We start from the raw sequence: 16795 nt of genomic DNA on the forward strand, positions 1-16795 counted from the left end.
AGTTCACTTCTTTATAAATCGTACACACGGAGCGCAACCACTGGTTAGTGTTCAAGGCACAACGTACCCCCAACGTAAGGTTCACCTTTAACGACAGCGAACGTAAATCCGTATTTCACATCATCCTCCCGGCCAACTTCTTGTGAGATCTGATTAAATATCGTTATTTCTCACCAAGGTAGAGGTCAAAAGGACTTGCACTAAAGCTGACCTTTACCCCGTCACCTTCGTATTGTCCATTTTTGCTCTGTGATATCGGCGGCGTCATAGCTGCTTCATAATAGTATCTTTACGGCCCTTGTCAACTTTCGACGGTTTCGGTAGGGCTAAATATTAATTCTAGATCCACTCTCCATTCAAGGATAAGTTTTGGTAAGTCCCTATGCAGAAGCCAAAAAAACGTGACGGGCTCTGCGGTGCCCTCAGCCCGGGGAACCCTGAAGCCCTCGATAAGCCTGAACCCTCGCGTGCGCCGTGTGGACCGAATCCATACGATGAACATTGGGAAAACGCTTTCTTTCTTTTAAATAAGAGAAAACACAAGTAGGAGGTGTGATATTTTTCCTGGGTGTCCCCGGAGGTGCATTCAGGCCACTGCAGGGACAGGGCCTCCTGGCCCCAGCCCCACCCCGGCCCCAGCCCGGGAGGCATCACCAGCTTCCGTCAAGACACTCGCGGTGCCTTTTTTTGAAGCTGATGTAAGTCTCATTTGGATTACAGCTAGAAGCTTTCAGCCTCTAGGAGTCCTATGGTTCTCAAATCAGAATTCTGACTCACAAAAAAAAAAAAAAAAAAAAAAAAGAATTCTGACTCACAAACTGTAATAGAAAAATTAAGTTGTGTTCACCACATACACGATGAAGGACAACTCACAAACTATTACATTCTCTGTCAACTCATAAATTGTTCTCAATTATTGCTACATCGGGAGGGTTTTCTGGATCACCTGGATATGAAGTTAAGTCCAAAAACATATTTATGATACTGGATAATAAATTGAACATTTGTCCTTTAGACTGAGAAGTTCACGGATTTCATCCCAAAAAAACTGTTAATGAGTTTCTTTTTTTTAGAGATTTTATTTACTTATTCATGAGAGACACAGACAGAGAGAGAGAGAGAGGGGCAGAGACACAGGCAGAGGGAGAAGCAGGCTCCATGCAGGGAGCCCGAGGCGGGACTCGATCCCAGGACCCCGGGGTCATGCCCTGGGCTGAAGGCAGATGCTCAACCGCTGAGCCACCCAGGCATCCCTGGATAGGAGTTATTAATGAGCCCTGTGGTCTCCAAAGCAAAGAGGGGTCTGTATATCTAATGACATTTTGTCTTATGTTTTATTCTTATATTTATATTTTTATACATACTTTCAGATCTATATTCATAAAATTATATTTTATGTATTTCCTAAAGTACATAATTCATTAGCATGCATATAAAATCGTTTAAGGGACACCAGGTGGCTCAGCGGTGGAGCGTCTGTCTGCCTTGGGCCCAGGGCGTGACCCCAGGGTCCTGGGATCGAGTCCTGCCTTGGGCTCCCTACAGGGAGCCTGCTTCTCCCTCTGCCTGGGTCTCTGCCTCTCTCTCTCTCTCTCTGTGTGTCTCTCATGAATAAATAAATATCTTTTAAAAATAAAATAATAAATAATTATAAATAAATAAATAAATAAATAATAAATAAATAAATAAATAAATAAATAAAATTGTTTAGATTATATATACATACATTCTGGTATATTCCAAAACTATTTTTGCAAGATATGATCAAAAAACTCCGGAGACAACTGGATCAGACTATGAGCATTAGTCTTAGCCTCGACACATGACACAGTTTTTAATTTCAGGGCCTGAGGGAGGAGTGGAAATGATGCAAACCAGAACCATCTACGCATCCAGGCTGCTGCGTCCTGTTCCACCCAGAGTATCAAATGTTGGGCAAGCGGTTGTCAGGCACGGGCATGTGCACACATGTGTTTTAATTCCCACGTGACCCTGATGCCTTCCCCCCCCAGCGACAACCACGCAGCGAGAGCAGTGACAGGTGCTGAGGGTCCGGGCTCCCCTGAGCACCATCCGTACATGAGAGCAAAGAGAAACAGATGAAAAAAAAAACAACTGGAGCTTCTGAAGCCCCAAAATACAAAGTCTCCAGAACTCAAGCAGTAGAAAGCTCTCCAGAAAGATGTTTTTCAACATAAGGAAGTTAACTTGAAATCTTCAGAGATTAATGGAAACATTAAAAAACAATAGCAAGAAGCTTCTACAGGTAACAATAAAGTAACCAGAACAAAAAGAGACAAGCGGGAGACTGAAATACCTTGGCCCTCCCGATTTCGGCCTTTCCCTCTCTCACTGCGGGCAAGTCACCGCCAACGTCCATGCCCTAAACGTGGGCCCCTGTGCGCACGCCCTGTGCCAGGCCTCCCTCGCCAGGATGACGTCCCCTCGCCAGGATGACATCCCCCCAACCCCAAGGACAGTGAGATCCGAAGGCGGCACAGCCCTGTGCGCCACCCACTCTGCAGTAACGCCCGCCCTGAGACGCAGGGCCACCCAAAGCAGGTGCCGCAGGTGCCCCATGGGCCCGCTGGGCGTGGTCACCGGCCAAGCCCCTCAGTCCAGCCCCAACAGGCAGGACAGGGACCGCATTGGGCCACGGAAATTACGTCCAGGCCCCAAGCACAGAGGCGTGAGTGGGGAAGCGAGGAGGGGACCGTGAGGCCGAGGCCACTCACCAATGAGCTCCTCCCACACAGCAGCTCTGTTCCCCCGCAGGCTGACCTCCCGCTCCCAGGTCTCTGGCCGCAGCAGCTTCATCCGCTTCCCGGCTCTGCTGGGGTCCCACGGCCCAGGGAGGCGACTTCGAGAAAACCTCTGTAGGTCGGAGGGGTATCTGGGACAGAGGAGGAAAAGCCCCCGTCTCAACGCCCACTCAGAATAACGCGGAAAGCAAAGGTCGAAGCCGGCCAGTCGCACCTGAGACTCCTGCTGCTGGGCCCACGCACAGGTGCCGGTCATGGAAGTGGGGGGCCCCGGGGCCGGGCGGGGGTCCGTCGGGGCACGTCTCCTACCTGTAGCCCAGCAGGGCCTGGACATGCTGAGCAGGCTCCCGGATGCGCAGTCGCTGCACCAACTTCTTCAGGGTGAGCCTCGGCCGCTGCTTTCTCTCTGGCACTGTGTTGTAGGTGTCCTCAAACTGTGGAGACCCCAAGTCCATGGGGGCCGTTTAATCTACGGCCACAGCCGCTGGCCTCAGCAACAGAGCCGCAGCCTCCTCTGCCCGGGGCCTGACTTCTCCCCCAACAGCAGATCTGGGCAGACAGGGGACAGGGGCACAGGGGCTCCGGCACCAGGAGCTCCGCGGTGAGCACAGGGCAGCACTCCGGGCCACTGCCTGTCATTCACAGGAGATTGAACCACGCAGAGTTGACGTGGGATGACTGGCTCGTGAAAAGCAAGATGGGGGTGGAAGGGCCAGAGAACATTCTAGAGGGACAGAATGGAAAAGGCAGCCTTTACTTAAATCGGAGACTTGGAGGAGGAGGTAAACGGAGGAAGCCGCACAGTCCAAGCTGTGACGACTGCAAACACCAAAAGAAGTCAGCTTTCAGAAATCTTCTATGGGGCAAGAGCTAAAGTTGGCAGGCGTTATTAGGGTGAAGAGGTCGGTTGACCAACTGAGGATGTGTTCTCCTGTAACATCACCACATCATTTTCCGGGGAAGCTATCTTAATGGTGATGATGATGATGATGATGATGATGATGACAGGTAACGCTTCCTCAACGCCACGGATCGGATCGTTAGAAACACTTTAAATTCAGTGACTGATTTAATCCTCGCAAAAACCCCATGAGGTGCTGCTACTATTCCCATTGCATATCTGAGGAACCTGAGGTCAGACGGGGGAAGTTGTCGATTCAAACCCAGTCGAAATCCTGACTACGCCCTTAACCACCAAGTGCGTGGCCTCATTATTTGTCACTAATGCAGAAAGGTCTGGTGTGTTTTAAGAACTTCGTATGAGGGGATCCCTGGGTGGCGCAGCAGTTTGGCGCCTGCCTTTGGCCCAGGGCGCGATCCTAGAGACCCGGGATCGAATCCCACGTCGGGCTCCCGGTGCATGGAGCCTGCTTCTCCCTCTGCCTATGTCTCTGCCTCTCTCTCTCTCTCTCTCTCTCTCTCTCTCTCTGTGACTATCATAAATAAATTAATTAATTAAAAAAAAAAGAACTTCGTATGAAAGGTAGACATTTCATACATTATTTATTTATTGAGAGAAAGAGAGAGTATACAGGGGCGGAGCAGCAGGGGGAGAGGGAGAGAGAGAGAACCTCGAGCGACTCCTTGCTGAACGAGGAGCCCAACTTGGGGCTCCATCCCATGACCTTGAGATCATGACCCGAGCTGAAATCGAGGGTTGGATGCTTAACTGACTGAGCCACCCAGGTGCCCCTGGTTCCAGCTGGTCACGCCGGTGGTCAGGAGATAGGATAGGGAGCCAGATGGGAGATAAAAGGAGCCTTTCCCAGGGCTCTCAAAAACCTGACCCTAGAATCAAAACTGAGAATTCCCCAGGCGGGTAACTGGCACATGTCCACCTCGCCATTCGTATTTCCCAACCAAATGGAACCCATTCCTAAATATTAGCTGAGGAAAGGTTTTCCGTGTGCATACGGAAGCCCCAAACAGGCACTCACCTTCTTCTGTTCATCCGTAAGAACCCTAAGGTAGCTTGGCAAGTGTTTTTGGGTCTCAGAAAACGGGCGCCCCGTCTTCTGTAGGGACAGGAGAAGCGGTTTCAAGATGGGAAACGGCCCTGGCCCCTGGGGAGGTCCACCCTGATAGCTCCTAAAGGCCACCTCTGCCAAAACGGACGCCGGTCCAGGAAGAGGTAGGCCCTGCCCTCTGCCCCCGAGCTCTGCTCGGCTCCCCGCCCCTCTCTAACTCTTTGCATTTCTGGTGGTAGGAACATGTCAGAGGCGCAGCACGGGACCCCCCCTCCCCGGGGCAACGGGGCTTGGGCTGTGCATGACCAGGTGGCGCAGGGACTGACGGGAGGGCGGGGAGGCGGGCGGGGACGCCTCTTGGCCCGGTGCTTCCAAAGGTTGTACTTAGCCAGCTGGTACTCATCAAACTGGGCAAATTTGTCCGTCAGAGCAGCTCGCAGGCAGGCAGGCAGGGGCACTGGCTTGTCCTCCTCTCGCCCAGCCAGCTCCTGTCGGACAGGGAGGAGAGCCCATCGGGACAGAGTCCCCCATCACGGGCCTGAACGAGAGAGAGGATGGGAGGCGGCCCGTAGCCCCGGCTCTAAAGCGATCATTTCTAGGATCCTGGGCCAGTCAACACACTTCCCCGTCCTCATCTCCTGCATCAAGAACACCAGGACGTCTCCCAAGCTGTGGGCCCTCGGCCGCGACATTCCCGTCTCGGGCAGTGCGGTGCAGGGAGGAGCCCCCGTCGGAAGCAAGGCTGAAGACCCCCGAGGGGAGGCAAACTGGCCCTGAACTTCCCCTGGGGGCGACAGCACAGGAGGGGGAACGAGCGAGCACCCAAGCCCAGCGGAGCGGGACCCTACCTCGTACAGCGCCACCACCTGGAGCCAATCGGAAGGCAGCTGGACAATGGCACAGAAATAGCGTCGCAGGTAGGGGCGGCAAACGGGCAGCAAAGCAGCAATGGCCACCACCTTGTTGGCCACAGTCCGGAAGTTCAGCTGCTGCCTGGCGTACAGAGATGCCTGGGCACAGGGTGGGGAGAGCCCATCTCAGCCCCCGAGCAGGGGCCCAGCCTGCACATCTCCCCGGGGCCCCTCATGCTGTCCTTAGACTAGAGCCCAGGGCTCCAGCCGGCACCCCGCGCCCTTGCCTGCCTCGCAGCGCCCTCCTTCGGGGCTGCTCCTCACCTTCCAAGGCAAAACCAGGCACTTGGCTGACTAAACCGCCGTGGACCGCAGCCTCACAGGAAGCACCATCCCCACCCCCCCACCGCGCCCCCACCCCTGCTTTGGAAGCATGCACTACCCACTGCTCCATCTGCATGCAAGTGATACTCGAAAGTGCTCTGCTTCCCCAAACGTATCAAGCCCCCCGAGAGCCAGACCCGAGCTGCAGGACATCTGTTGAAATCACGCTCAAGGCCCAGCATCGCGTCCTTAGCCCGTGTACTCACCAAACAGGTGAGCCCTGGGCTATTCTCGCCCCATCTCCCCTTGCACTGCTCCTCAGAGGGCCCCAGCCCTGGCTCCCCCGGGATCCCACTCCCTCCCCACTGCAGCGCCTCCTTCCCACCCTGGGATGGAGCTGGCCATCGTCCTGTCCCACACCACAGCCTCGGGCCTCAGTCCCCACCTCCCAGCTTCCCACTCACTCGCCTTCACACCATGGTACCTTGAGGATGAACTCGGGCTCCAGGGGCGCCAGGTCTCTGCAGGCTTCAAAGAGGGGCCCCGAGGCCCCATCAGCAGCATCTTCTGCGTCTACCTTCGATGTCAGCGTGGAGCACAGCAAGCTCATGAGAACCAGCTGAGAATTGGGAAACAAGGGAGAGAGGATGAAAGAGGCAACCGTGATGCGCTCTCCGTCCCCCTCCATCCGAAGAGCGGATCTGGCTCGGCCTTTGCTCACCACCCATGCCCGTCCCTCCACCATCAGCAGTCTCGCCCCAGCCCTGGGACTTTTACCTTCTTGTCCTTAAGGGCCTGGTCAGCAGGCTCAGGATGGGATTCAGAGTCCTCCGCGCTGAGCTTCAGGACAGGGCCCTCCACCTCCGTCTCCTCGCCCAAGCTCAGATTATAAAAAGGCATTTCAACCTCTACCAGTTCCGTCTCTGGCATTTTCTCTTCTGAAGAGGAACGATGACCCTGGGGATAGTGGCCGTTGTGAATCACATTGGTCTGAAGGGCGAAGGCAGATCCCAAGCCCACGAAGAGTCTACATCTGCCTTCTGGCCCCGAAACCCTTCCGGTCACCCCAGCATCCATCTCTCGGGGTGGCTGTGCTGACCCTTCCCTGTCACCCACACCACCTTTCGCAACTCGACCTCCTGATCCTTTGCTCAGACGCTTCAGGATCCTCCCCTGCTTTCACCTCCTATTGATGCCACAGCCTAGGAGCCGGGGCCCCTCACAACCCATGTCCTATAACGCTATTAAGGTATCCTGGATTCAGAAAAGGGTCACATCCCAGATCAATCCTCCAGCAACCGTGAGCTGCCTGACTCCCGAGTCTCGGCTCCCCCGTTCCCTACTACCTTCTAATGGTGGACTACGTGACAAAACATATATATGTACACATGTGGCTTTTTGCAAATTATAAAACCCTAAATAAATGTAAGATGGCGGGAAAAAAAAAAAAAAAAAAAGGAAGACTGCTGAAGAAGACAGCCCGGGGTAAAGGGCAGCTCAGGAAGAGGCTCGGAGGACAGAAGGGACATAGACATGGAGGAGAGACTGGGCTCCAAAGGCTGGGAACCAGAGCATCAGCAGACGCAGGAGGAGTCAGGATGAGTGCCTGGAACCATTACCAAAGCTGCTGCGGGGGCGCTCGCTGTGGCAGAGATGGGCTGCAAGGCCCTCGGGGAGGTCAGACAGCCCGACCCCTCAGAGAGGCGCTTGGCCCCCCGGCTCAGAGGCCCGGAGAGCGCGCCGTCGCAGATGCTCAGGCTCCGTAGATCAGCTTGCAGCGGGCCAGCTGTCTGGAGACCGTGGGCCAAGGGGCCAGCAGACACAGTACGCTTTAGACCGGGGAGCGTGGCCAGGCACCGGTTCTCCAAGGAGAGGACATCAGGGTGGGACACATGGCCTAGGGACTTCTCCAGGGTCTTCAGGTCCGGGAGCGTGGCCAGACACCGGTTCTCCAAGGAGAGGACATTGGGTTGGGACACATGCCCCCAGGGCCTCTCCAGGGTCTTCAGGTCCGGGAGCATGGCCAGGCACCGGTTCTCCAAGGAGAGGACGTCAGGATGGGACACATGGCCCCGAGGCTTCTCCATAGCTGGACCCAAAGCACTATATGCCTAGACGGAGAAAGAGACAGGTGATGAGCCCTTGGCTGCACTAGAGGGTGAGGGTGCTCACACTGGGCATCTGTCTTTCCCGTGGTCCCCCTGGTAAGGCCTGTGACTTGCAGGCAAGGAACAACGAGTATTCCTTTTCCCAAGACTGGGTTCATCCTAAGGATGCATTCGGAAAACATCACACGGACAGAATGCAGGGAGTGTTCTGAGAGGAGTAGGGAAAAGAAAGACAGAAACTGAAGAGCAGAGAAATTAAAAAAAAAAAAAAAGTGCTGGAGATGAAGGGACATACCTCCTCATGAAGGGGTAAAGGAGCCCCCTAGGGCTACTGGTGTGATCCCAACCAAGTAGAGGGGTCACACTTGTAATCTGGACTCTAGGTTCTTAGCTCTAGAGAAAGAAACACTCTGATCAAAATGTCCATATTCACCAACTTCGACTTCCTTGCCTCCTACTCACGGTTCAACCAACTATATGGGATTCCAGGCCCCGTTCCTCCAAGACTGCCCTCTTGCTTAACCAACCGAATTCCTCTGGGTTGGGCCCTCATCTCGCCTCATCCCTCAAGCAGAATATGACACTGCTGCCCGCTCGCTCCTTGAAACTCACTTTCTCTTTGCTGCCTCGGTGCCACTGTCCTGATTTCCCCTTACCTGTCCGACCACCCCCTTCAGGAAGGCTCTTTCTCTGCCGTCCTTTGAATGTTGAAGCTCCTAAGAACTCTCATCTGATCCTTCTATATACACTCGCAGGTAGTCTCACCTGTCTCACCTGCTGTGTGGTTCCAAACAGATTTCTGTGCTGGCAACTCACACATTTATCCCTTAACCTAGATCTCATGTGAGCTTCTATCCATTTATCCATTTGCCTGTTGGACATCTCCACTTGGACGACTCCAAGGTACCCAAAACTCTAGACCCCAAATGTGTCATCTTTCCCCCACTCTTCCTCAACTCCATTCCCTCTCCTTTCCCTTCTCTGCTTATAGGGGTATGGAGTGGAACAGACTTGAGTTTGAATCCTGATGGGATCCTGAATCTACTTGGGCTGGTTATGTAAACTCTGTGCCTCAGTTTCCTCATCTACAAAATTGAGATAAATGCCTACCTTACAGAATCGTTATGGGAATAAATAAAAACGTATTAAGCATTTAGAGCAGGGCCTGGTAACTAGCAAGGGTTCGATAAATGGAAGCTATCACTATTTGTTATTACCATCCAGTAAGACACCAGATCCTATAGGTTCTACCCCTTCAATGTCTCTCGAATCTGTCCAGTTCTCTCTCCATCCTGCCTCCACCACCCTTGTCAAAGCCCTCGCATCCACACGGCACACAGCACGTAGATCCGTCTAAAGGAACTCCCCAGTAGATACCCCGGCCATGATAAAAAAGAATTGTGTTTGCTTACTTGCCGCCTTGCTCACTGTTTCTCCTTCCTGAAATAAAGCTCACTGAGGTCGGGGAGCTTCTCTGACTGGGTCACTTTTTTTTTTTTTAAGACTTTTTATTTATTTATTCATGAGAGACACAGAGAGAGGCAGAGACACAGGCAGAGGGAGAAGCAGGCTCCCTGCAGGGACCCTGACGTGGGCCTCGATCCAGGGACCCCAAGGTCACACCCGGAGCTGAAGGCGGACGCCCACCTGCTGAGCCCCCCGGGCACCCCTTGACTTTGGGTCTTCACACAGACGGAGGCCTAAAACACTCTTCCTTCCACCTGGACCCCCCAGCCCCCCCCCCTCGCCAGTCCAAATTCTATCCTGTCACTCCGCAAGCCGCAGTTGGACAGTTCCTTCGAGGACCTAGGCTGACTTACGCCGCGGTCTCTAGGTTCTCACAACGACGCCACCCTCCTCTGTCACTTTGGTCATATTGTAACTGCCTCTTTGTCCTCCCCCCACACCAAACTGTACGCTCCTGAGGACAGAGGCCCTTCCTGCCATGGTCACCATAGTTGCCGCAATGTCTAGTCGGGGGGATTTAGGGGCTTTTGAGACTCTGGAGAGAGCTGTGTGGCTTTCTGAGTGTATACCATGTTGCACTCAGTTTCCCCGGAGTCCGCGCCTGGATCTCCTGGGCTCCCTACGAACTGCAAACTAAGAGGCTCTGCTGGAGAAGGTGCTTAAATCGACATCATTAGGAGTGTACTTACTTGCTTATTTGGACAAGTGCTTGGCTCCTGTTTCTGTTTAAGTATTTTAGGAACAACCATGTTGGTAAGTCAGTTGTCTAGTGTGTAGTGGTACCCAGGAGCCTGGGGACGGGGACGCAGAATGCTTCCAGAGGACAACCCAGGACGAGAAAAGATGGTATTGCACAGACAGCAGGGCTTCGGTGCGAACAAGTCGCATCCACAACAACAGCCTCTGCGCCCTGCCCGTGTCCCTCTGTCCTGGCAAGTTAGAAGCCCCCGGGAAAGGAGCGGGAGATCTCAGAACTGACTCAGGGTCCATGGAAACAAATCAAGACAGAAAGCCTTACAACAAAAACTAAGGTAACGGGAAGTCTGTGCGGCCCAGACTGTGGAGCATCTGCCTTTGGCTCAGGTCGTGATCCCAGGGTCCTGAGATCAGGCCGCATTGCAGTCCCTGCTTCCCCCTCCCTGCTGGGCTCTCTCTGGGTCGAATGAATCAATAAAGTCTTTAAAAACTAAACCTAAAGGGATCCCTGGGTGGTGCAGCGGTTTAGCGCCTGCCTTTGGCCCAGGGCGCGATCCTGGAGACCCGGATTCGAATCCCACGTCGGGCTCCCAGTGCATGGAGCCTACTTCTCCCTCTGCCTATGTCTCTGCCCCTCTCTCTCTCTGTATGTGACTATCATAAATAAATAAAAATTAAAAAAAAAAAAACAAAATTACAGTTAACAAAAATACAGTGAAGTGTTCCTGGCAGCCTGGAGCTTGTGAAGACGTTCTGCTGCACCACAATTGAAAAGGAAACATCCAGGCTCCAAGTCCCTCCTCCGGGGACAACCAGCGCCCACAGGTCTGCGGAACAGGTCCCAGACATTCCCGACCCGCGTTCACACACGTCTCCCTGCTGCATTGCACAGAGGAGCATGCTTCACACGGTGCTCCCTCCCGGACCCCCAAGGCACCCCCTGCCCCCAGGTCAGCGGTGGCCGCCCCCTCCCCAGGGCGCCCCCTGCACCCAGGTCAGCGGTGGCCGCCACCCCCCCAGGGCGCCCCCTGCACCCGGGTCAGCGGTGGCCTCCACCCCCCCAGGGCGCCCCCTGCACCCGGGTCAGCGGTGGCCGCCCCCTCCCCAGGGCGCCCCCTGCACCCGGGTCAGCGGTGGCCGCCACCCCCCCAGGGCGCCCCCTGCACCCGGGTCAGCGGTGGCCGCCACCCCCCCAGGGCGCCCCCTGCACCCGGGTCAGCGGTGGCCGCCACCCCCCCAGGGCGCCCCCTGCACCCGGGTCAGCGGTGGCCGCCACCCCCCCAGGGCGCCCCCTGCACCCGGGTCAGCGGTGGCCGCCCCCTCCCCAGGGCGCCCCCTGCACCCGGGTCAGCGGTGGCCGCCCCCTCCCCAGGGCGCCCCCTGCACCCGGGTCAGCGGTGGCCGCCCCCTCCCCAGGGCGCCCCCTGCACCCGGGTCAGCGGTGGCCGCCACCCCCCCAGGGCGCCCCCTGCACCCGGGTCAGCGGTGGCCGCCACCCCCCCAGGGCGCCCCCTGCACCCGGGTCAGCGGTGGCCGCCACCCCCCCAGGGCGCCCCCTGCACCCGGGTCAGCGGTGGCCGCCCCTCCCCAGGGCGCCCCCAGCACCCGGGTCAGCGGTGGCCGCCCCCTCCCCAGGGCGCCCCCTGCACCCGGGTCAGCGGTGGCCGCCACCCCCCCAGGGCGCCCCCTGCACCCAGGTCAGCGGTGGCCGCCCCCTCCCCAGGGCGCCGGGAGCCGCGGCCGCCTCCCTCCCACGGTCTCCCCGCGGGACCCCCTCCCTCCCTCCCTCCCTCTCCCCTGCCCCCCCCAGGCCGGGGACGCTCCTCCTTCCGGGGCCGCCGCACCCGCGACTCTCCGCGTCCGAAGCGGCAGCGCCCCGCCCTCCCCGACTCCCCCTGCCGAGCGCAGCCCCTGGGGGGGACCCGGGGGCGGGGGACCAGGGCCGGGCCGCCCTACCTGCAGCCGGCGTCCCCCGGGGGTCCCCGGAGCCAGCGGAGACTCGGGCCGCAGCCGCGGGACGTCCCGGCGCTCCAGGCCGGAAGCGGGAGCTGCGTCGGCTCCGCCCGGGGGGGAGTGGAGGCCGGAGCCGGGGCGGGCGGGGGGAAGGGGAGGAGGGGGTCAGGGAGGGCGGGGTGCGGAGAGGGGAGCGGGGAGGAGGAGGAGCGGGGAGGGGTGCCGGGAGGACGGAGGGCGGGGAGGGGAGGTCGCGGAGGGGACCCGGGTGCCGTCCCGCCTGCCCCCTGCGGCAAGCTCTCCGCCCCCGACCCTGAGGCGTCCCAGCTCGTCGGGCTCCTAACTGGTCCGAAGGGACTCGGTGACCGTGGGAACCGGGGGAGGGAGCAGGTGTAGACCCGGCGTAAAGAAGGCCGAGGGCGCTGGGCGGACGCCGGTGGGTCCGGGAGCGACTGTGTCCGTCCGGACGTCCCGAAAGGCTGAGCAGAACGTGTCCCAGGAGGTGGGACCAGGCTCCAGAAGGACACGGGCGACCCCGGGACAGGGGTGCTGGGGCCATTTCATAGAGAGCAGAGCAAAAGGAGAGCAGCGGGCGAAAACCGCGTCTCTGTCTTCTGGAAAATACCCCGCGCCTTAGAGAGGCCCCCTTCCTTCCCAGGTAAGCACAGGAGCTTCAGCTCCGACTTTTATATTCTTAGTTTCAGAAGCAGAGGTCAGTGATTCATGAGCCTTGCACACCCCCCAGTGCTCCGGCCTCCCCGGTGACCCCATCCCTCACCCCCTTCCCTCCACATCCCTCAGGCCGGTCCTAGGATTAAGGGTCTCATGGTTGGTCTCCCTCTCTGATGTCATCTTGTTTTTTTTTCCCTCCCTTCCTCTAGGCTCCTCTGTTTTGTTACTAAAATTCCACACGTGAGTGAGATCCTGTCTTTCTCTGATTGACCTATGTTGCTCAGCGTAATACCCTCTAGTTCCATCCACGTCATTCCAAATGGCAAGATTTCTTTTTTGTTTGTTTGTTTGTTTGTTTTTGATAGCTGAATAGCAGCCCATTCTTTATCTTCTTCTTTATCCATTCTTCTCTCAGTGGATATCTGGGCTCTTTCCACAGTTTGGCTTCTGTGGACATTGCTGTTACAAACATTGGGGTGCAGGTGCCCCTTGAGATCACTACATTTGTATCTTTGGGGTAATTGCTGGGTCATAGGGAAGCTCTATTTTCAACTTTTGGAGGAACCTCCATACTGTTTTCCAGACTGGCAAGAGCATCCCATCTTCTCAAATTATTGAGCCAGATTCCAGTGTCTTCAGTAGTTTCCTTGCTTACCTGCCTTAACAGTCCCAACACCCCCTTCTTATAATGAATATTTTCAGCCCCTTTATAACCCTGAACTATAATATATAAATAATGCATTTATTTATATTATATTTATTTATATATATATTTATATTTATTTTTTTACCTACACACACAATTTAAAAACTTATAAAATGTCTATGAGATATAAAAAAATAGAAAGAAGATGATTTATTATAAAACACTACGTGTTTATATATGTAGATACTTGGGCACAACATTCAAGAAGCCAATACAGGACTCAGATGCCCGCGGCTCAGTATAGAATCACCTTGACTGTAACAGCTACTCTCAGCCTCCACCCCGGACCTATGAATCACAAACTATAATTTAACAAGATTCCCAGATTATTCCCTCTCACATTAAACTCTGAGAAGCTCTAATCCTGACAGGTGGAATGGGCCCTGGAGTCTTCATTTCCCTGGTGGCCAGGCCTGGGAATTGGTGATCTTATTTTTCTCATTTCCCAGTTCTTAGAGAGCACTCAGTTTTTTCTTCTCAGCTTACATCCCCAACTGCCGGTCGATGGCATTGAGCTGCGGCGTCTCTCCCGGGGTGAAGGAGTGCCAGCCTCTCAGCCTTAGAAGTGCCTTTAGTAAGGGCCCAGCACCTATGACAGCTGTTCATCTCTTCTTGTCCATCTTCTTGCACACTTCTTGTCCTCGCCCATTTTGATTTGACAAACACCTGTTCACTATGTCAGCTACACTGCAATGAAAAATGGTTAAATCCGTTAAGCATCTACCAAATGCAAATGACAGCTTGTAAAACGTATAAAACCCGCATTCTTCTCAAAACGCATTTATGATCTCATGAAGGGGACAGACACATGCGGAAAGTTGCAAAAATAATACGTGGATTATGAGAAATGCTATATTCCACTAGGAAACAAACCACAGGGTTATGTGGGGAAGGGACTTTGATAACTTCCTGAAGGAACAGGACTTTGAACCGGGAAGGGCAAGCCTCCTCTGATACAGAGCTGAGGGGAGTGAGAGCCTTGGGAGTGTAAAGGCCACTGGTTTCAATGGATTTGTTCTCCTTTGTGAATAATTACCTTTGGGTTTATAGCTCGTGTTTCCATTCAGTGTAACTACTGCCAAATTCAAAACAACTTTATTTTTTTTATTTTTTTTTTATTTATTTATGATAGGCACACAGTGAGAGAGAGAGACAGAGACATAGGCAGAGGGAGAAGCAGGCTCCATGCACCGGGAGCCCGACGTGGGATTCGATCCCGGGTCTCCAGGATGGCGCCCTGGGTCAAAGGCAGGCGCTAAACCGCTGCGCCACCCAGGGATCCCACTACTGCCAAATTCAAAACATCGTAGGAGTTGCAGTACGTAGACCAGCACTTACCCAGTAGCGCCTGACATCCCAACGGAGGCCTTCCGGGCCACCTGAGAGCCACAGAAGCCCATCAGGGGGCTACAAGAACTTCAGGCCATTGGCCCTTCTGACGCCTCTGACTCAAAACAAGTGTGCATTTGGCCTCTGGCCTGTTGATATTTGCTGCTGCCTCTGCTCACCTTCCTTCAAGGATGTTCCCCACTGTAAGCCCTCCTCCTCTGCCCAGTCTCCCTTACCAGGTATAGCAGATTAAAGTAGACCACAAACTTTTTTCTCCTCCTGCCACTGAGAAATGGAGTCTGATTTCTCCCTTATTGAACCTGGGATGACCTGGTGACTTGCTTGACCAATATACATTGCAGGGTATCGTTCTGGGACTTCTGGGGCTAGGTCGAAGGAACTTCACACCTTCCACCCAGGACTCTTGGAATACTCCCTCTGGAGGCTGCCAGGTAAGTTCAGCTACCCTTCGACTACCCCACGGAAGAGGGGCCACATGCATATGCTTCAGTGAACAATCTCAGCTGAGCTTAGTTTTCCAGCCAACCCCCCTCCCACCCTGCCCCCGCCAGGATGCCGAACACGTGAACCCAGCTGTCTTGGGGACTCCCGATCGGTGCCCTGACCAGCTGGATACAACCGAGTAACTTCATCAGTGAACATAGAGCAGAAAATTCATCTAGCTAAACCCTGCCTGAATTTAAGTGAAACTAATGACACATAAAATCATGAGAAATATAGTGGAATATTGTTTTAAGTCACTAAGTTTTGAATACTTTGCATCATCAGAGCATTGGAAAACTAAGCCTGCAACATTTAAGAGTAGTTTATATCGGATTACATTGTAGTCAACCCACCCTCCTTAAACCCGTTAAATCATGGGAATCCCTGGGTGGCTCAGTGGTTGAGCGTCTGCCTCCAGCTCAGGGCGTGATCCTAGAGACTCAGGGTCGAGTCCCACATTGGGCTCCCTGCATGGAGCCTGCTTCTCCCTCTGCCTCTCTCTCTCTCTGTGTCTTTCATGAATAAATGAATAAAGTCTTTTTTTTTTAATATTTTAGGGATCCCTGGGTGGCGCAGTGGTTTGGCGCCTGCCTTTGGCCCAAGGCGCGATCCTGGAGACCCGGGATCGAATCCCACGTCAGGCTCCTGGTGCATGGAGCCTGCTTCTCCCTCTGCCTGTGTCTCTGCCTCTCTCTCTCTCTCTCTCTCTCTGTGACTATCATAAATAAATAAAAAATAAAATTAAAAAATCTTTTAAATCACTTCCTAACACATTGACTTGTGCAATAGTTCCTTGTAGTGGACTTGCTCATCCTGGGAGGTAGATTAGCTGAAATAGATGCCAATCTACGTGGCTAGCTTCTCTGCCTAGACAAGGAGCCTCATATCTATGGGATTGATTACACTCTCTCATCATTCACCCAACAAATATTCATTCATTGATATCAAATTAATCAACATCAAAGCCAACCTCTGGGATGTACGCCATGAAGTCATGTTTCCCTGATTGCTGTATGGCCCCAGGGTTACGGTCACCAAATACAGGGAGACACTGGTGTCTTCCCAAGTTAGCACTCCTTCCCACCCTTGTGCCCTGGTACCTGTCTGGTTGTCATAGTCGGGGAGTGGCCCTACTTCTCAGCCTACAGAGAGGTATCGGGAAGAGGTCTTGATGGAAGTCAATGAACAGATTCAATATATTGTTCCCGCGTGTTCTTCCACCTTTTGCATAAAAATATACTATCAACTTTCATAACATTTGGGGTCATTTGTTAAAGAGTATTAGTGCTAAATAATCTCTGCCAGCTAAAACTCAGTGGACAGGTAACTTCAACACCTGCTTCCTGCGTCTTAGCAAACATGGGTTGAACAGACCACAAGTGGTCAGGGGCCGTTTGGGGTGGCCACGTTCTTAGACACTCAGCCCTGACAAAGACTTCCCCAGGTTCACTACAGG

The 16795-nt window shown here is 54.3% G+C and overlaps 1 protein-coding gene and 1 long non-coding RNA gene across 8 annotated transcripts in view; one reads left to right on the top strand and one right to left on the bottom strand.

Moving 5' to 3' along the window:
• Positions 1 to 12281, bottom strand: part of TEP1 (telomerase associated protein 1) — a 35563-nt gene extending 23282 nt beyond the window's left edge. The window contains exons 1-9 of one of the 2 annotated variants that reach the window (XM_025438762.3): positions 12132 to 12281; positions 7524 to 8015; positions 6682 to 6861; positions 6389 to 6523; positions 5578 to 5739; positions 5056 to 5217; positions 4700 to 4777; positions 3072 to 3196; positions 2736 to 2893 (exon numbers count right to left, since the gene is read on the bottom strand). In XM_025438762.3, the coding sequence (XP_025294547.3) occupies positions 2736 to 2893; positions 3072 to 3196; positions 4700 to 4777; positions 5056 to 5217; positions 5578 to 5739; positions 6389 to 6523; positions 6682 to 6861; positions 7524 to 7991 (1468 nt within the window). In that variant the 5' untranslated portion in view covers positions 7992 to 8015; positions 12132 to 12281. Of the gene's footprint in view, positions 1 to 2735; positions 2894 to 3071; positions 3197 to 4699; positions 4778 to 5055; positions 5218 to 5577; positions 5740 to 6388; positions 6524 to 6681; positions 6862 to 7523; positions 8016 to 8307; positions 9050 to 12131 lie in introns of those variants that run through there. The other variant, XM_049094382.1, reaches the window with a different exon arrangement.
• Positions 12282 to 12309: 28 nt separating this feature from the next.
• LOC112654636 (uncharacterized) overlaps positions 12310 to 16795 on the top strand; it is a 112210-nt gene continuing 107724 nt past the window's right edge. For 2 of the 6 annotated variants that reach the window (XR_007402427.1, XR_007402428.1), the window contains exons 1-3: positions 12324 to 12786; positions 14639 to 15074; positions 15198 to 15287. This is a non-coding gene — a long non-coding RNA (uncharacterized LOC112654636). Of the gene's footprint in view, positions 12787 to 14638; positions 15288 to 15896; positions 16101 to 16795 lie in introns of those variants that run through there. The other 4 variants (XR_007402425.1, XR_007402426.1, XR_004805444.2 and 1 more) reach the window with 3 other exon arrangements.

The sequence above is a fragment of the Canis lupus genome, chromosome 15, assembly GCF_003254725.2.
Source record: "Canis lupus dingo isolate Sandy chromosome 15, ASM325472v2, whole genome shotgun sequence".
In the NCBI taxonomy this organism is placed as follows: domain Eukaryota; kingdom Metazoa; phylum Chordata; class Mammalia; order Carnivora; family Canidae; genus Canis; species Canis lupus.